The following is a 21,250-nucleotide window of genomic DNA, read 5'->3' on the forward strand; positions in this document are numbered from 1 at the left end:
TTTCACAAACCATGCTATAAAGGTTATGGGTGATTAAACGAGGTCGCTTCAGCCATACCTTGCAACCTGGACTTGTGTCGTGATTCGCTGTTCTTTGGGGAATAACGGCAACACACTAATAATAATTACACATTAATCTAGCTTTGCTTTAAAAGTTTGCTTATTTATTTATATTACAAATGAAATTACTATCCTAGAAACTGAATTTCAGTTAAAAGAAATGCATCTCAATGAAGTCTGTCAAAGGATCACTTACCTCCCTGGACCATATACAATGAATGTAGCTCTTACTCTTTGACAGCCTAAAAGTAAGATGATGGGGGTGGCCATTTCAAAAAGACCTCGTGATTCAGAGAAAGCACTACCTCAATCACTTTCAGCTCCAACATTACATACAAGATAACCATATGATGATTGATTACTAAAGGTTTTCATTATAAAGATAATACTAACACAGACTGCTGACATACTATCAGTGCTGTAATTCAACAGCCTTGGCTTAAACAAAATCTATTTTCTTCAAACTGCCTGTATGCAAGGTTTTAATTAATCAAATGGAAAAAAGCCATGGTCATGTATTTCATTACAGTTGTTTGATTCAGACATTCTAATCAGCCCTTGACAAATCTGGCACTTAAAGTAAACATTATCAGTTACTGAGTACTGAAATGACTCTATACAGTTTTGTGAAACAGCCAGTCTAGGTTGTTCTTCCATACTGAAGAATCAATTCTAAAATTTCAGCCAAAAATTAAACTGAGCAGAGCTGTCCAGACAGAGAAGCCCCTTGGGCTGCCTCCTCTCTCTGATCTTTACACATGTAGAGTTCACACAGGAAAAGACAAGGATCCACTCGTGTTCCATAGCATGGGAATGCCTTGTGCTATTGTGACAGATTATCAAAAAGGGTTCTTAAAGCATGTTATGCAGACTTGCCCATTTTTACCCTTATTTCTATATATGTATATTTATAAATGCTGCATATATTTATACAAACTTCCATAAAGAAACTAAGTCATACACAATGGAGCTGTTCCCAGCTGAGAACAAGGTCACACAGAATTGGCCAACTCAAGTGATTTTTTTAACTAAATGTTCCACTCAAATCCCAATCACTGCAGTCCTCCTCAATGCAAGATTTCTCCCTCTGCTGACTAAATGCAGTATTTCTATATACCTGACCTCTGTAGTTTGTTGAATCCTGTAAAGTCAGAACAGACTTGATATTACTAAGCAAAATTGACGAAGGCTCAAACAGCTTCCCCTCTAAGTTAGAGAGGGAAGTCCTCTTGCAAGGCAGTGCCAAAATAAAGATGACAACCATGATGCATGAAAGAGGCTAGAGAAACTAGCTGCAAAGCTGGAGCAAGACACAAAAGGCTAGGTTCTAAAGAAACTGGTCACATGAGATAAACTGATGATGGCCAGGTTTGAAACTATCATTAGTCCTGGTGTCAGTACAGACAGATACTTCCCACAAAATCATGGGGAGGTACTGTTAATTAAGAACAAAAAGACAGACCCAGATACGAGGTTTTTCTGTTACACTGAGTGCATTCCCATTTGCTTGCCTGTTCTAAAGGCCTGATTTCCTAGGCTGGTGTTAAACTGTCTGGCACTTTGATCAGGCTCTAAAACACAAAACAGAGTTTAAGAGTTTTAACTCCTAAGAGTTAAATTTTCTGGCTGAACTATTCCTGAATAAAATTAAGTACACAAAGCTTTACTCTGTCAGACAACATATCTCCTGTCATTGGTATGATGATAATAATTTAATTAAAATCTAAAATAACAGTTTGCATGCTTGTAGAAGAATATAGCTGACTCAAACATCTTGGCTACCTTGTAACACAAAGGCAGGAGATTTCACACCACCACACACAATAGGCAGTATTATATCTTGTGGCAGGTAAACACCAGAACAAGAAACTTAAGCACCTAATTTTTATATTCTAAACTATACTGAGCAGGTCTGATCTTTCTATCTGGAGACAGGAAGGGCTGTTTTTGGAATGAGTCATCTTACAGTTATTCTTTCTTTTGTTCCACCACACCAGAATACTGCCAGTTTAAGAAACGTGGTTTGATTTACATACTGCAGTTTCTAGCACTTCATGCCTACGTGCCAAGAACAAGTCAGAGGAAATACTGCATATGGCTCCCTAAAAAAAGTGAAGCCTAAAAAGGCCAGATTTAAAAGAAAGGCTGATCAGTCAGTTCCGATTTGTAAATCACACAGCCTGAAAGAAGACCAAGCTGCTCAGATCTTCTTGCATTACCGCTTGAAAGGTATGCTCTTCATAAGCAAGAGCAGGTGAACCTCAAAACTCAAGAGAATTACCCTCAGCAGAGAGGAAAGCAGAAGACACCCAGAGGAGACCTCCAAGCCTCCATGACTACAGAGGCAATATCAATGTTATATTCATATAATTCAAGACTGAACTTTTTGGAAGAATGTTACATATTAGCTGACATCCTATTCAGCCCACCTGCAAGCAGCTCTGCCAGATGAAGCCAGGGCAGTGTGCTGCTCTTCCCTAGGTCTGGCTCACTACCCCAGCTCCCTCGAGTAAGGGAAATACACTGTAACACATACTGGCTCTGCATTTCCCTGTCTTTCTAGCTCTCATTTGGAAATCAAAACTGCAATTTGACAGCGTAATAAGAAATAGAAGGCAAGCAAGGGAAAAAAGTCTTTTAAGTGTTTTAACAGCATTCCTCCCTTGGCATTTTCATACTGCCCCTGGACAGCATTATTTATACAGTCACCACCGTTCCTTAGAAAACACTTCTCACAGCCCAGCTCCAGCACAGCACTCCCACTGCCCTCTAATGCACTGGTGCAGCAATTAGAGCTGCCTGCCAGATTAGCATCAGGCACCATGTTTACCTTGGCTCTCAAGAATGATCCAAGCTGCAACTGAGCAATCGATGCAGCCTTCTACATTTCCCAAATTTTTCATTCCCAGTATCTCAGTGTTAAGTTCATACGCCAGATGAATATGAAGGGCAGAAAAAACTTCTGACCATCTGCAGACTTAAGCACACATTAAAAGCTTCCTCCCTGTAAAAGTACCCAATGCATTCAGTGCTGTCTCTGAGGACTTCAGCTACCTGTTGATATGCAACTAATATGTACCTTCATTATACCTAAACTTTTACAAATTATGTATCTGCTAACACATCAACAGTTTGTACCATCTGAAACAAAAATACCCTTGCAGTAATAGCTTCTATCCTCATTCTTCAAAAAGTTAAGAATTTGGTTGCTAAATGTTAAAATAACTAAAAAAACAAAAAAAAACCAACTGAATACCCTGTATAATATCTGAATACATCAAAATATGTTAGGAAGTTTCATGTCCCAGTATGAAAAAAAAAAGCTGCTTAGTTTGACGTAGTCAAGTGACATGTTCATGCTACACGTGTTGTATGTGTAGCAAGATATAATTTATACAGCCTTCTGTTTTTCTTCCCAGACTCCTTTCCAAGAATACACATAACCAAGAATCTCACCAACATTTGATACTATTCTCAATTTAAACTGTTATTCAGTATTGTACCCAAACTGTCTACTTTAAAAACAATACCTTTCCTATTCAGTACATTGGCTTCAACAAAATATCAAGCTCATTAACTATCTCATTTTTGACAGAAACGTGGAATATTTTAGCCAGAAATAGTAGAAACTAATCAGTTCTTTCTTGCCTTCTAACTTAAGAGATAGAAATTCACTACTGAAATATATGAAGTAGTATAAATCAAACCTTGCTTAAGGTTTTTAATGTTTATATATACACACAGAGAATTATACTGCCAGAAAGGAAACAAGTTACCATGGAAGCAGTGACAATAGATTAACACAGTGTGACTAGTTTAAGTGAATTTAAATACGCCACTTTCATTACAATGCCTAACACTGAAATACTAGTTTGACTCACTGAATAAGGATTTTTACAGTCAGGGGGGCAGGAGGGTGGCTCCTAGCCCATCAGCTAAACTAGTGCTCCCAAATCATCCTGTCACTCAGCTGGGCAGGCAGAGGCCTTTGGATTACACTATTTCAACAAAACTGTACCTGCCAGCACTGTTCAAATCTCAGGTTTTAGTGACTGTCACAGCGACTGGATGAAAAAGTTCTCATCTCTCCCTTAGGAAGCTGAAGGATAAGCACAGCATCTCCCACAGATAGCCAAGGCTTCTTTGGAGAAGCAAGATGAAGGTGCAGTTCAACCCAGCTGGAGAAACGTGACTCACGTGGAGCAAAGCCCAGATGCTCCCATCAGTTTCCTCACAATAACAATTCAATCACCAGCGGATGCTCAGCATTAAAATCACATACACATAAAATACTCACAGGCACTTCTGTTGCACAATGGAAGAACCAGCAGATTCTTGGAAATCAGTTTAAAGTGGCAGTTTTAAGGGCTACCCCACGGGCTTAAGCACCAATATTTGCCTAATGTAACAGTCTTGCAAGTTGTAGAGTTCTTGCAAAACTCAGTGCATGGGTGCAGTAATACTGAGGCAGTCTGGTATGGTAAGGTGCTATAACAAGGCATTACCCAAAGAACAACTCCTCAGAGCCTACCTCAGTTGGACTTTGGGTTACCAACCCAGCTCAACAGCTGGAAATTCAGAACCCTTTCCACAGGTGGTACCAGAAGATCATTCTCCCTCTCCCCTGGAGCAGTATCTCTGTTCAGATTATACAATCACACTTCTCAACCAAGTAAGCAACACTACAGAGTGATTCTGAAGCCAGTAGTAAATTAGTATCAGGTGCCTGAAATAAAGAAAGAACATGTAGCCCAAGGAATTGCTCCAAGAACTGCTTTGTGAAAGCATCATTTATCTGGAGAGGAATGCCATACTGCAGGCACAGAGTATCTCCTGCGTTTGTCATTCTTATACTCCTTCCCTCTTGGAAGACCTTCCCTGCAGGAAACCTAATATAATTGTTCTCAAGTCTGAAGTCAAATAACATGTTTTATAACCTTAGACACATTCAGGTTCTGTAGCCCACACTTTCAGCTAAGCCCTTGCAGCTGCCCATACACCGAATCAGTCGCTATTCTGTTTGCTGAATATCTGATACGACAACACAAACCTGGGCTCGTATTTACAGATTAAATCTACAGTAAGCAGCAAATGCAGACAACCAGATTTTAGGCACAAGTCGTCAAGAGTTTAGATACCCATAAAGAGAGTGCTTTTCTTTAAACTATTCTGATAAAACAAGCGTTCACTTTCCTTACACATGTTCTTAGCCTTGACTATTTCATTACTCTTCATTTCACCACACTGTAATAAACAAAGCCCCAAGGAATACGGAAATTAGTGTTTATCTAGTGTTCTTCCATAGTAAATACAGTCAATTAGGGCAAATTAAAGATCAAGGAAAGCCAAGACATTATCATCATTCTTCTCAGTACACACTTAGCCAAATGACGATTCTTATGCAACAGAATACTTTACTAGAAGCTCTCTCTATTCCACCTACTACTTCAGCTGACACCAGTTTCACTTTTATCTTTGAAGAGACTACTCTACTACAAAATGCACACACATGGCTACTTCCAGGCAGTAAATGAAACAGCACAAAGAGATCAGTCCTTTGAGAAGTATTTTCTGAAAGCTTGCAAAACCAGGCAACCTGCTTTGCTGTCTTAAAAGAAATAACTTAATGACGGAATCAACAGTCTGCCATTTCTCTGCGCACGTAAGTTCAGCTCCTGGATGACACCGTTTTACCCATCCCACAGAGAATCTTTTAGCATGCTCTGTAGCAAATATGAGATAATTGCTCAAGGAAACTTTCTGGCCTACCCCAAAGACTTGCACAAAACAACCCAGTTCTGGATATAACAACACTACAGAGGCATTATGCTTGTCCATCACATTCAACCTGCAACTGATTTCTAATACTCCACATTATTTATTTTCTACAAAGAGGTACAGTAACACTTCAGGAAAGTCTAGTTGACTGCAATCTGCTGCACTACTGATCTCCTTACTTTACTTCACCTCCAAGTAGCTTCTAGTTCAAGTAATCACTTTAGTCTATTGCATTATCAGATTACTCTAATTCTATTCAGTTTAAATAAACACATCAAGTTTAAATAAACAGCTATATACACATTCATTTTCTTGTACATAACAGTTCAGATCTCAGCAGATATCAAGCAGCTGATCTACTAAAGTCTTTCAGTTTTTGCCATAAACTGCTACTTGCTTTTATACAATAATCTATATTAAGCTTCACTTCACACTTTTATCTAGGTTCTTTTTCTAATAAAACTTAGCTAATGAATATATCCAGTTTGGCTTACTTGGTATCAAATGATCTAACAATAAATATTGTATTACTTAAATTCTGACAGATTTCCTACACTTCATCTTCCTGATGTGCAACTACTTGGACCTACACGTTAGACAGAATTGCTGTTGCATATGAAGTCACTTTTACCATCAGATTATGACATCTTTTTTCATGTTAATATTTTCATGAGAGAATCTTCTTTATCTGTTCCTCTACTTCAAGTATTAACTTTGCCTAACATTTAATTGCTTTGATGCAATCACAGAACCTCCTGTGAACTGCCACACCTTCCTCAATGCAACAGGTTCTTACTCTTCTGATTTCTTAAGACTGGTGTAATGGCACCAGTTCTTTCCTTCTTCACCCTAAGTTTTCATCACTTTAAACTCAGAAGTCAGTTACACCAGGATACAGTTTAGCACCAAGTGTTGCTTAAACACTGTTCTCTAAAGGATGAAGTCTTTATTATAAAGATTGCTCTGAGTATTGCGGGTAAGATACAAAGCCTCTCTGAAGACACTTGTCATATTCAAGTAGTACCAATTCTTTAGGAGTTAATTAATGCTGCTGCATAATAAAATCATAACTGTTAGCAGCAACTACAGCAAGAATTGCAAGTGTCTATATGAAGAAGGTTAACATTAACACATTACTCTGAACAACCTGCCTGTGAACTCGACACACAGTCAGCTGGCTACACACTCATGCCTTAGTTTACCCCGTGTAACAGTATGCCCACAATAATTAAAAGATATGCACAAGCCTCTCTTCATCCCCTAGGAAAGCAGCTTCTCCACAGAGAGACAGGATAATCAGGAGATCCTGTCCTGCTTTCTTTTGCTCCAGGACAGAATAAATGTTAAGCCTACAAGCTACTGAGTCAACATTTAGCTGAACTAATGCATTACCCCTTTTAACAAAACCCAAATTGTTTAAAGTTTGATTTAAGTAAGTTATATTATACAAGCGATTTTGATGAGATCAGCATCAGTGCATGCTCCACCTCTGAGGCACTCTTACTTTCTAGCACACCTAGCAGTTACTCCGGGACAACTCTATTCTAGAAAGTTGTAGCACCTGACTGCTTCCAAAGCAGTACAAGTTGAACACTTCATGTACATACAGTTATTCTGAAGATTAAGTAAGTTTTTAACTCACCAGCAGAGTGAGCTTACCAGTCAACAAAAGTCAACAGCATAACATAAAAAGACGGGAAATGTAATTTCAAGGAAGAGTTATTTTCCAGTTCAATTGTTTTATCAACCTTTTCAGCATGCTTATCATCATGTTAAGGCTTCAACACACATTGTGTAACTATGATTCCCATCTTTCACTGCAACACTCAATTAAAATATTACATTCAAGCCTGGAATGCCACTGAGAAATAACATCTCTCTACTCTTACAGTACCTAAGATTTCCCTCAACAGGATACTCAGACAAATAGATAGTTGCTTGTCTTTTGAGGAATTTTCCCACTCAATAACTAGAATTTGAAAAAGTACAAAGTGTATTACAATACTTAAACACATCAATACGTAAATGCATTGCTCAGTCTTCAGAGGCATTTTTATTTGGAAACAAGAGTTGGGTGAGACCTACAGTCTTTCAGTCAATACCACATACTCTCCATCCTCCCCTCACTGGTGAGAAATGTCTGGGTAAGGTCTTTAACAGTTTGGTCTTTGAACTATCAACAAGAAAGCCATGTTTCTAGAGGCCACTGTCTACTGACTGTTAGAAAAGCAGCCAGAAAAAAACTTCTGTGATCACAGATCTAAAGTACTACAAAGGGGTTTTTCAATCAAAGAAAGCCATCTACTTTGCAGAAGAAATGCAACATGAGGAGAGTGCACCTAAATCTGCTAAAGCAGTGTCTATAGCTTTGCCACCATTTAAAACACTACAGGAGAGATGCAACAGGTGTAAAGAACAAAAATTTTGCTTAAGGTGCTTTTAGCTATGGCTTTGCTAGGAAAAATTGTAATAGTTCAAAAGAGGCAGAAGAGCTGAGTCAGGATTCAACATACTACAAGAAAATAGCATCCAGGTTTGGATTGTCCTAATATTACTGATAAAAGGCATGCACTGTCTCTAGGTCAGTTATTTTTACTAGATTTTCCCATGAACCTTCTCGGTCTCATATATAAAATCAGCTCCAGATTAGATGAGAGTCACTAGAACAAGACTCACTTGCCCCCTCCAAATCAGTGTAGGCAACAGAACTGTCTTCCTCTGCCATCACTCCAAAACCTGGGTATTATCCTCAAACACAAGCTCGACCAAGATCCCCATATCCTAGCTATACTGAAGTATCAGAGTTTTCACATGCAGCATCCTAAGCATGTTTCAAACATATCTCGGCTGTTCAGACAGAATCTTAAGACAGAGATAAAGCTGCCTTTAAGTTTTTCTTGTTTCTACACATACAAAAAGGCTGGGCTCTAAGTACAGCAAGAATGTTGTACCTCTGGTGCAGAATAAGCTTTCCAGCAGCTCCCTTACACCCCCACAGAAAATTTTTGCATCCAGATCAAGTTATTTAGAGTAAAAACAGTAAACCATTATGATCCTACAGCAAATTCTAATGGGGGAGAGCAACGTTAATAACCTGTAGAAGTACAGATGTTAAGTTCCCTAAGCCTCTGTTTCCACAGAGAAAGAAGCTATCTTTCAGGTCACAGGGATCTGCACTGAAGTTTGTTTCTCCTGCTCTTCATGGATGCTATAACTAACTGTAGAAATTACACAGCAATCCATTTAAAATAAATCCCTTAAAAATAGCTAAGCTGGTACTTTTCCAGAAACAGTGATTTCTTCCTAGATTCAAACCAAAGCAAAACTCAATATGGAAGGCAACAACTTCAGAACAACCCATTTGTCCCAGTGAGCAGCATTGTTTGATACATCTCCTGTACAAGCATAAAGTTCCCCTCAATAAGAACTAAAAGCTTTCAAAGCTGTTCACATTTGACTACATGTGGATGACATTCCAGTCCTCCCAAAGCAGGCAAGTTCAGCTTGTGACCATAGGCCACAAATTGCCTGTTAGGAGAATTGAGGCTGCTTCTTGCTCTCTTTTTGAAAAGGTTGAGAGCAAAGCATGGGCTGAATGGATTTTTCTCAAAGGAGGAACAGCTCTTCTACTCACTGCTTGCCCAGTCTGCCTCTGGAGTGCCCCCATGCACAAACAAACTAGTCCCCGTCCACAGCTCAAGAGAGAACAGGAGGCTGTCTACAACCTAAGCCTTAAAATGCTCCTCTAAGATAGCAAGCCAACACACATATAGAAAATCCACATCTGAGAAAGGGGGAGCAGTATAAGAAAGTCACAAAACTAACACAAGTCCACCCCAGCAGAAAGGGGGCTTCATGATAATAAATTACATGAAACTACATAATGGTATCATAATCATAGCATTTTTTAAAACTCTAGAATAAAAACAAATCCAAGAGCCAATGAAACAACTTCGAATTAGAGAATTTGACTGTTCATCTTCCCTTGGTGTCGTGTGACCTGAGACACCTTACTACAGACAGTAAAAACCAGAAAAAGTAGTTCATATCTCTAAAATTATTCATTTCTAAGAAACTTTTGTTAGAGCCTAATGTATGAGCACACTTTGCCAGCATTCACGTCAGCTGAAGGTTTCTGTGAACAGGGGAGGACCGAGAGACCAGACACAGACCTTGCTCTTTACACGTGCTGCATTCCCCATTAGAGCAGCTTCAAATTATTCTACAAAACCAAAACTTCTTCATCACATCTAAAGAAGTTATTAAAGTGACCATGAACGACTTTCCATTTTAACACCATCCCACTTACTACGGAAACAGGTAAAAGGCTGAAGACACCTTTTTTTGGTTTCCTCCAGTCCCTACAGCGATGAATGGCTTCAGCACTTCACCCGCGACTGGGATGTGCCTCATCCTCCTCCCCGCCGCTCCCTCCCGCCCCGCCGGAGCCCCGCTCCTCCCGCAGAGCCCACGCGGGGCCTCCGGGCCCCGCCGGCCCGCGCCCGCCCCCGGGCGGGAAGAGAGCGCTGTCGGCAGCGCGGGCGGCCCCGACCCCGGCCCGCACCCGCGGCCCCGCGCTCCGGCACACCGCCCGGCCCGGCCCGGCCCCGCCGGCGCGGCCCGCGGGAACCCCCGCCCGCACCCACCGCTTCTTCGGGATGGAGCCGGAGGCCGGCCCGGCGGAGCCGCCCTGCGCCTTGCAGGGGCTCGGGGAGAGCGCTCCCCGCCCGGGGGCCTGAGGCGAGCCCCGGAGGTGCCCGGAGATGATGCGCAGCCGCCGCCGGGCGGAGGACGGGGAGCCGCCGCCGCCTCCCGCTGCCTCCCCGGCCGCGGCCGCCATCGCTTCCGCGTTGTGCCGCGACCGCCGCCGGGTGAGAGGGCGCGCGGGCGGAAGGCGCCGCCCGGCGCTCCCCGCGCGGGCCCGGCGGCACCGCCCGCCCCCCCCCCGCGCCCCGGGGCCGCTCGCTCCCGTTCCCCCGCTGCCCCGGCCCGGCGGGGTCCGCGCGTGTGGCCGGAGCCTCCTGCCTCGGCAGGGCTGGGCTTGGGGGGCAAGCCAGAGAGAGAGAGAGAGAGAAAGGGCGTTTATTAAAGATTTCCCGCACCTGGTGCTGTAATTATAGCCCCTCTGGGTCGCTGAACAAACTTGAGAGAACACAAAGATACCCTTTAGAGATGAGGATTGCCTAAGTTAATGATGAAATGCTAATTAATGGCAATAGCATAGGCGGGTTACTTAAGAAATAGGTCGGTGAGGTGGCACGTAATCCTGCAGGTGTTACAGATTCTGTCGTCGCTGTTGACAGGGACACAAGGCCCTGGTGAGTGCATCGGAGCCAGGTGCCTCTGGCTGTGCAGCCCGGCTGTCCTAGAAGGGAGGATCCAGGTCCCGGTGATCTGCTCCCCCTGGAAACCCGCACCACGAAATGAATGCTGACTGACTGCTGGGAATGCATCCGCTTCTGTCTCTGGGACAGCCATCACTGGGCCAGTCCTTGCGACAACTGTCACTCCTGACCATATCTGGGCCCTGTGGGAACATCTGGGATTCACCTTGTAGCATCACTTTGAAGAGGGAAAGGAACTGGGATTTAAGGAGAGATACAGATTTGATGCCAACCCCAGGTGCTTTCTTCTACTATGGATTTGCCTTGATGCACCAGAAAGCTTTGGAGTCCCACTCAGGGAAGGATGTGGGAACTGGAAAAAATTTAAAGTAGAACAGATGATAAGAGGGGTTTTTTCCATCAGGAATGAAAGAAAAGCTTATCAAACTGAGTCCCTTACAAAAGACTAAGGAAGATAGGTTATCAGTCTTCAAATATGTAAAAGACTGCTATGGAGTGAAAGGAAGCAATCAATCTGCCCTTCGTGTCCCAGCTAGGTTGGTGAGAAGTAATGAGCTCAAACGGCAAGACATAACTTCAGCATTAGCATTAGACTACTTTCTAATGGCACTGAAAATGAAAAACTGTTGTAGTCTGCCTAAGTAGAGAACAAAGTCACCTTCATTAGATAGCGTTAAGAACAGACAACATACATCTATCAGACATATCATTATAAGCAGTTCTGCTCAGGGCAAGGTGATGGGCTAGATGACCTGCTCAGATTAATTCCAACTTTTCCTCTGTGACATGAAGTATCTCACATTGTTGAAACCTACTCAGTTGTAACGTAGGACCTACTTTCATGATCAGGTTTTTGCCACTGACTGGCACCGACCATCTTTTTGGAAGTTCTGAAGTGGACTGCTGGGATCTACTTTCATCATGACATTTTGTCTATCATTGTTGATTTATTTGTTCATTTCTTCCTCAGATGTTTGCTACATATGTGAAATAAAATACCATGAAAATTCATAAAACTCTTACCCTCTTTCAAACCTCTTTCAGGGACCTGTTTCTCCCATGATACTTCAACATGGTACCTTTCCATTAACTAAGCAATTTGCAGGAAGTTCTCCAGGGAGCTGTATGTACTGCACAAGCAGTGAGACTTGGGTTCAGTTCCTTACCTAACATGCAATATTGGTGCTTCTTTGAATCATAACTCCCCATCTCCCTAGAGAGACTGGTGTGAAGATAAATATACTATTTATAAATAGGACCAATCTCAGTAAGGCCTACTGATGAGAAGCGGTACATAACAGCTACCCAGGTGTTATTCCTATTTGTTTTCCTTTTATTCTCACCATTGTTAATTGATTTTATGCCCTTGTGTACTTTGACTAGAAAATAGTCTGCAATTTTCCTGGGGCAGTGATTGCACTAGTTGCAATGGGATCTCAGCCTTAAGTTAGGTTTCTGTTATTAGTGCAACATAAACAGCTGTTCTGGCAGTTTGATAGTTTGGTTATGGAGTTAAATTTTCCCCCTGTGAATAATTTGTATACAAGTTTCTGGATTAACTCATGCATATCCACATTTAGCTCTCTGCTTCTGCAGAGGCAGTCTGTAGGGAACAAACACGGATCTCGACTGAATTTCCATTCACGTTGTTTACTGGAGTTCTGGATATAGCTGGGGGGACTTTCAGTCACAGTTATCTAAAACTTTCCACACTGCTGAACGCTTGGGAAAGAGATACTAAATCCACTCAGATGTTTCTTTGTATCACAGTCACTTGTAAGGAACAATAATGAGCCCATTGGTCATTTATTTGGTCCTAGTTGTAGGGGTTCACAGTAAAAAATTGACCTCAAGTAGAATCTGATAAGCAATATTTGTCACCACCTCACAAGTTATTTCTCAAAAAAGTTCCAAATTAATTTTTAAGTATGCATGTGGACAAAGATTTAACTGGGGATGGTAGAGACATGGTGGTATGGTTTGGTAACTATTGAGAGCCTTGTCCTTTGCAAAGCAGAGGAGTAGCTAAGTCACATCTTGTTTTCATGTGAGAGGGGTCTTTTCTTACAATAGGAATGCTAAGCTCCTATGAGTGGTCTGCAGGCAATCCCTGCTTCCCTTGGAAGGATGGCAATCTTCATAAAAACAGTAACATAATGTGCTGTCAGATGGTGAGGTCACTGTTTCTCATTTGCCTGAAGTGAACCACTGGCATATTTTCAAAAACTCTATCTAATTTAATCATATAATTCATTCTGGTGAGTAGTAGTGCTGAGAAGAAAACTTAGGAAACGCGATTTTAAAAGTAATATGTTGTGACACTGAAGAGAACTTATATCAGTAAAAATACCAGCAGATCTACAATGCAGTAGTTGGAAGTATTCTAATTGGTGTTGAGCCAAAGCAGCAGCCTTTGCCATTCCATGAGCTGTCCTTCCCACAAAACTGGGTGCATCTGCAAGCATAAGTGAGATTCTAGCTCAATGTGACATCTTATGTCATCAAAGGCCTGCATTTCCAGAATTCTGTGCATTGGCATTTTCAAGAAACATAGTTTTAAAGCCAGTTTACAGTGTAATACAAAGCAAAGTTGCCAAACTACTTTAAACTTTCAGAGAGGTCTTCATAACAAGGTGTCTCAGAGTTCTGTTATGCAGTGGTCTCATGGGAGACCATGGAGGGAACAGGCTGCTCAGGACAAACAGTACACTCTGAGGCAACCTGCACACAGGCTGTGGAAAGAAAAGACTCTTCTGACAAATCTTCCTGCCTTGAGTGGAATTCTGCAATGGGTTGTAGAGAATCAGGGGCATGAGAGCCCCTGAGATGCAGGTATCAGATGCAGAAAATTAAGTGATGGGAAATTGCAGCTGTACATCCATCTGGGAGAGAAGGTACAGTGTTCAACCTAAACTGTAGTAAGAATTTTGAAACATTTCAAAGAAGTTTTAAACTGTGAGAAAGTTCCCAGTCCCAGCAGGAAATGCGGTGCCGTAGTACATGTCCTGCTATTCCTTTACTGACTGAATAGCAGAAAAAGTTCCAGGATTTTTTTGGTTTATTTTTAATTATAAAGTAACACAGCTTTGAGCTACAATTCTTAATTCACCTCACTGCTTCTGAAGGCAACAGAAGATTATCATAATACCAGGCAATGATAAAATAGACATAAAGAAGCCTTTGCTTTCTAGAAAAATAAAAAAGTAGAAAGTAATTTTTTCAAGACTTCATTTCATGGTGTTACTTGCAAGGTTTAAACAGAAAGAAACACCTATTGAATAAGGCATGTTTCAGATGTTCTTGCTTCCTCCAGTTCAACTACTATTAAGATGTGATTGACACTAATGAATTAGAACACCTTTTTGTTCTGTACCCCTATACAAAAAGACACCACCTACAGAAGAGGTGGGGTTTTGGCTGCCCTGGGTATCGGATGGGTGTGGGACATCGACAGCTGAATCATGGACTCAAAAGAAGCTGTTGAGGCAATAAATGAGGGAAAAAGGCATAAGCCCTTGAGATAACCTCTGGATTAGTCATTTTTTCACCAGAGGAAAAGAAATAAAAAACAAGCCTACACACATTCATGAACATGTCATTCAACACCAAGTAATTCATGCTCTGGGAGGAGTTTTGTTGATATGGAATGGGCCAAGAAGTTTTCCTGAAGTAGCCAATTTCTCTAAGACCTACTTAGGCATTGTGCCACTTTTATAATGTCAGCAGAGTCCCTGGGAAAAGGCACTGCATCCATCCATCCATCCATCCATCCATCCATCCATCCATCCATCCACTACCATCTTATGGCACTATGAGCTCAGCCTGTTGGCCTCGGTGCCACAGAAGAAGAAAGGCTCAGGTCTCAGAGCTTAGAGCTACGGAGAAGCCTGCAGGACCTCAAGCCATTGGCAAGGATCATCCTGGATTTGAAAGGTTACACAAGGATAGGAGTGATAATAGGGAAAAAATTATAAGAGAGAGCATGGGCCATGAATGAAACTTCCAATTTAGGGATCTCCAACTGGAAGCTGACCTTTTTTATATGGAAAATGTTAGTGGGCAGTATGTTCTCTCTTTAAACCTTCAAAAAATGCAGATGTTTTTGTACATGATGGTCAACTCTCTCCTGTTAAAGAGAGAGAGTATGAAAGAAACTCTACTATTTCAGCTTTCAGTCTACAAGATGACCTGAAATGCTAGAACTTAAAAGTAAGTCTGTATCTGTATGAACAAGGGATGATCACTGAGAATCAAGTACTAAGTCCTTGTCCATAGTATATTTAAAAATGCATATGGAATCCTCAGTGAAACTGCTGTGACTTCACTAAGCCTTCCACTGGTGCTCTAAGGCAGAGTTATTAGCAATATATTTTTACTATCTATGTATTTAGTAACTCCAGACCTGAATTTTCTGTACACCAATTTTGCATGAAAGAAAAATACTTGCTAAATTGTTAGCTGTATGCACAGGTGAGTTTGTGCATCTCTCAGTTCAAAGTTGTCCTCTGCAAACTGAATGAGATGCATCTCTGTTTCTTCTGATTACTTCTGGTAGTCAAACTAGCTGTGCTCTGTCACTGGTAGCAATAGTGGCAGATGTGTTTATCAATGTACATACTTTGCAGCTGCACAGTGAACTCACTTCACCTTCTTCATTCTACTGTAATGACAGCGCTGCTGCATCCAAATATCTAAGGGAAGAGAGACAAGCTTCATAGAAAACTCTAGATAGAGATGTATAGCCCTGCCCAGTTTCAACTCTTCCACAATGTATGTTGAAAGCATGTCAAGAGAAAAAGCTTTCGTACTTACTTTTTGAGGCAGTTCTGTAAAACCAAACATAGTTGCCACATATGGCTTCTCGTGGCTTGGTCAGTGAAATTAAGCATAATTTGACCTTTACAGACATTTCAAGGTCTATATCTCAAAGGAGCTCAAGTGCACACTCTTTTTTACTGCCCCAAAACTTTCTCCCCATACTCTTCCTTAACAGAGCTGACAGTTAAAGTGAAATGTAGCTGCCCAGCACAACAAGGGAGCTTCTGTAGAAACTATTTGCTTCTATACTTTCCTGGCTGTTGCAACTCCTGTACAACTGCATTTTGTCTTGGTGACTTCATCTCATGACTATTCTCAGTTCTCCATACTAGAAAATAGATTATATTACAACATTTTGCTAAATAATCCAGTCTAATCATGTAGTTTGATGCACTAATTTTTTTACATTAAAATTCTCCCAGTCTGCTGGAATGTCTCAAAATTTAGAGGAGAAAGAAGAAATTACCTAATAATGACATTTGCTTAATTCTGTATTTTCCTTGTTTGTGTCCCTAGACATATTGGTTCTAATAACTGTTGTTACTCCTAAGGGTATATAACACATAAACTGTATTGTGGAAGAGAATGTTGCTTGTGTTTTACTTAGAAACTCAATCCTTGTATATCCTTTTGAGAAGATTAAAAGTATGACAAGAGCTCTACAATTTCTGGGTAAGAACAGCATCTCAGGAGGAGGCTAAATACAAGGATGTGAAGATTGCTGATTGTGCTTGAATGCAGTTTAAGTCAGTTGAATTTTTACGTGTTTAATTAAAATATGAAAAGGGTGTTGATGAAAAGCCTAGTGTATTTGTACAGTTCTTGACTGAATCTTATTACAGAGTTGTTTACTGCTGGAATAGGGACATTTATTAAATAACTTAGCAGAAATGTTTGACATATTTCAATTAAAACTGTAACACTTAACTGTTGTAGCTGACTCACAAAAATCCTTTCCTGGATCAGATAGCAAGGCAGCTTAAGAAACAAATCAGCTATTGCAAGTCCTTCCTCGGGGTTTAAAGAGAAGGAACAATTTCTTCTAGTGTTTATTACATTTTAAGACAGTTCTTAAGTATGCTCTGGGGAATACCAAGGTATGCAACATCAGACACACAACTGAGCAACGTAATTGTGCAAACATCATGTTTGGGATAGGCAGAGTGTTTGAATAGACTGTGCAAATGGAAGATGACAAATAATTATGTGACTCTTTAAAACGAACAAAACACACCTGCATGTCTTGTGTTTGAGGTGTTTGATTCTACTTCTAGTGTTCTCTTCACACAGTACCATTGGTTTGATCACTTCTCATGTGAAACAGTGTCTTTTCCCTTGCTTAAAACAATAGGTTTTCATGATCTTGAGGCAACTAGATGGCAAAACAGAATAAAACATCCACAGCTTAGAGTAAGCCTGTCTCAATAATTCTTACGTCATATCATATCATGTTACTTGATCATTATCTCCCACACAGTAATAAAATTGTTCTGTAAAGGTAGCCACTAATGGAAAGTCAAGATTATATAATTAATAAGAGGGAATTTTACAAACATCTGATTTTCCAGGTGCTTTGTGAAAATGGAAGGCAGTTTGCAACTACACTGAAGCATCTGTATGTGTTCTGATATATGCAGGCACCCATATCCTTTTATAAATCAGATCCATAGTGCTTTAACACACAGCTAAGAGTGAAGATTATCACTGTCATTTAAGGTCTGATGAGGGGAAATGGGTTAGGCTGAGTCCTGATGTTCTGCAGATTTGAAGTTTATGCACTAAGCTACTTTAAGATACTTTCTCCCATGCCCTGTACTTGTATCTTTTTTCAGCCTTAGGTGATATTCAGTTCCTTCTTAGTCTGTTCCCCCAAAGTTTCCTGCAATTCCTTCTAGTTTGGCCCAAATTCCCTCTGGACTGGCAAAGCAGAGGTGCCCTCCGTCTATGTATGAAGAAATATAGGGGACTAATACAATTCATTTTGAGAGACATGCTTCAGAATGAAGACATTCAGGAATGCGTGCAAAGATTGTGAGAACAGATTAGATGAGTCAGGCAGAGTGCAGACAAACACACCTGGTATTGGGCATTTAATGGTCTCTTCGTGTGCTGTGCCAAGAGGGGATTGAGCACCCTAAGCAATTACATGGCAAGATAATGGAGGCAAACAGAACATTAAGAAATGGGTTTTTTTGAGCTTGCCACAGAAAACTTTGGCGGGAGACTGCCAATGCCATGAACAAAACATGTTCTGTTTCCTTGTACCATGTTTCTTTTGTATGTCTCCCATCCCTCAAGGAACAGAGAAATGGGAAGGAGGAATTGCAGTCAGCGAAAGAGGAACCAGAGTCACAGAGCTGTGAACAGGGAACTTAAAACCCAAGCTGGTGAGCACCATCCACCATGTGGTGTTGCACTGGTGGCCAACCACAGCAGAAAGGGAGTGATTTAATGGTTTACAGGCAGCTAAATTATCATTATGCCAGTACTATACCATTTGCACTTTGTTTGGGGCAGAAGCACGCAGCTTACATAACTCATTCTCCTTTTCCTTGGAACTGGATCTAAGTTGTTCAGTTCTGCCTCTTCTGAGAAAGAAAAAACAAAAGGAGGAGAGAGACTGAAGTCTGAATAACAAGAACAGGTAGTAAATCAAGGAAGTTTGAACAAATGTAGCTAATTCTGTCATTATGCGAAACAAAACAAATGTTGATTCAACTCTAGTTCAGGCTGGGGTGATCAAAGGCAGCTGGACAGAATATTTGAATGAATAAAAGCAACATTCCTGATCAGATGCAAATATGTTGCCATTTTTAAAACAGTTTTAACATCAGAATGCTGGTGGAAAGGGTTAGTTTTCAGGATTTTTCAAATTACAGCACAGTATATTAAGATAAATGAGTGGCAATTTATCTGAATATGCAAGGCCATAAACTGGAGCAGTTCAGCAGCTGCTCCACAGGCAGCTAAACTGTCTTTGTGATGAGAGAGAGACGCTCCTGGAGAAGAGTAAAGTGGACACTCATGGGTAGGAACCACTAAAAAGCATCATTACCTATAAGTAAGCAAGCACTGCTAAAGCAGACAGAACAGTGAGAGTCACTAGCAGCCAGACTGCCAGTCTGTCTCCCTTTCCTTTTTTGGAAATAACAGTTATTTGTTGATTTTAACTTTTTTAAATGTTGTTTCCTTCCAGATGATGACGTGATTTGAATTCATCTGCATATTTGGTTTTTGTCTTGTAGAAGTTTAATTAAGTATATACAGTTAATGGCTGACGTCAGCTTATCCTGTGGAATTTGCAGCAGCTGGACACCTTAAATGCTCCTGCTGGTGCTGCCTTGCCAGACCTGAGGACTCCAGTCTCAGGCACTGTCAAGCCAATGCTGTTCTCCAGTGCTTTGTTTCAATAGAGAAATGTGGTGCATACAAGGGACAACAAAGGCAGCTCCTTTTTTGAAGAACACAAAATAGATTAAGCTGGTCTCAGCTGAAAAGGATGCCATCAATTTAGACAGCAGCCTGCTCTTTCAGCTGAAAACACGGGAAATGGAGCAGCACAAATGGGTGAACTGCTTGATTCTCCAAAATATTTGTGAGATAATTAATCTCTGCTGCTTGCTTTGTGTGATAGGGGACCAGCTTACTGCTCCATTACATGCAGTGATGTCGCTGAAGAAGGTAGGCATTTTCAAATGAGAGAAAAACAGAATTTATTTTCTCTTTAACACAATGTTCTTTGTGTGTTGAGAACTGAAAAAACAAGCTGTCCTTGTGTTCATGGCTCCTCAGCGCTGCAGCACTGGAAGTTTAGGGGCAAAGGAACAGTTATAAAACAGAAAGTGGGGGCAAAGAAAGCAGTGCCAGACTTTGAGGGAGAAAGTACTACTGTAAATATACCTAATGACTAGGCATAAAAAGAGGTACTGAGTGATTCCTCATACTCTTGTGAGCTGAAAGCAGCTTGGTGAGAAACCTGAGGGCAATCATTCCCAAGCTTGCTGGAACATCAAGACTCTGGGATAATAGTGTTGGCTCCCCTGCTAGAGCACTCCCTCCTGCCCTGTGGATGCACTAGTTTTAAGAGGGCAGTTAAGGAAAATAGTACAACCTTGTGACTGAAGGAAGAATAAAACCATGATAATAAATTCAGCAGAGGGAGAGTTAGAAAATTGAGAGATTTATCAGGACAATTGTCTTGCTGTGACAATGGTAGCACTTGCTTGGACATCTTGGTGCAAAGCAACTTGGGCCAAGAGCATTAAAACTGCCCTATTCCAATTAAAAGAGCAAATTTTAACTGGAATGGAGAGGATGGCTCCTGGTACACAGGAAAGCAAAACAGCTAAAATTACTGTTCTTGAGCCCCTAATCTGAGTTTTTCAGACGTTTAAATTCCTCATTTAGTGCTCAGTACATCATTCAAACTCTCCAACTCTCAGAGCAGAAAGCACTGCTTTTGCAGTGGCTTTTACAGAAATCTTTTTAGCAATTATTTTGTAATCAACTGAAGTGTGTATTTATGTATCAGCAAAGTATCTTCTAAACACTTTTGCTATAGTATCTAAATACATTTTATTGCAGCTTCTAACCAGTTTCTAAAAGCCATTAAAAATTAAAAAGGAAAAATTGTTTGCCTCAGATTTATTTTCTGGGTGATACTGTGTACCCCAGAATTGCCAAATGTTCCTGCCTTCCGTAGCTCTTACTTGAGTTGTATGGCACTGTTGGCTGTGTTAAAACAGGCAAACTTGATCCTTACGCCTTGTCAATCTTACTTGAGATTTGAGTCAGTTATGTTTGGACTGGATTTAAAAGAAAATATTTCCAATTTTTTATTTTTTTCCCCTGTCAACCCTTGATTTCTCACTCCATCTTTCTCATTCCAGGACTCTTCAAAATGTACCAAGTATTGGAAGGAGACTCCAGAGCCAGCTGCCCAGGCATCGCTCAGACTTCTGAAGTGCTGACCTGTAATGAGCTGCTTTGACTCTGTGGCAAGTTTTGTTGGTGTCCTCAGCCCTGCAAATCACTGCAGGAGGTCCCAGCACAGCCCAGACAGGGCCGGCTGTGGGTCCTGGAGTCCCCAGCTACTGCAGACATCCCCATTTCACATCCTGAAACACAGAGGCTGAAGCTGGACCCTGGGACCTGGTGACATCTTTTCATTTGACCTACCACATCTGGGCACAGCAAAAATCTTACGCAGATAGCATGTCTATGTGAAGGCAATTTGAAATTCCATGATA

General features: G+C 41.0%; 1 protein-coding gene across 1 annotated transcript in view; it reads right to left on the bottom strand.

The window, feature by feature from the left end:
• AGPS (alkylglycerone phosphate synthase) overlaps positions 1 to 10,715 on the bottom strand; it is a 53,175-nt gene extending 42,460 nt beyond the window's left edge. The window contains exon 1 of the mRNA XM_069020577.1: positions 10,485 to 10,715. Within this exon, the coding sequence (XP_068876678.1) occupies positions 10,485 to 10,678 (194 nt within the window). The 5' untranslated portion in view covers positions 10,679 to 10,715. The remainder of the gene's footprint in view (positions 1 to 10,484) is intronic.
• Between the last annotated feature and the right edge of the window lie 10,535 nt (positions 10,716 to 21,250).

The sequence above is a fragment of the Aphelocoma coerulescens genome, chromosome 7, assembly GCF_041296385.1.
Source record: "Aphelocoma coerulescens isolate FSJ_1873_10779 chromosome 7, UR_Acoe_1.0, whole genome shotgun sequence".
Classification (NCBI taxonomy): domain Eukaryota; kingdom Metazoa; phylum Chordata; class Aves; order Passeriformes; family Corvidae; genus Aphelocoma; species Aphelocoma coerulescens.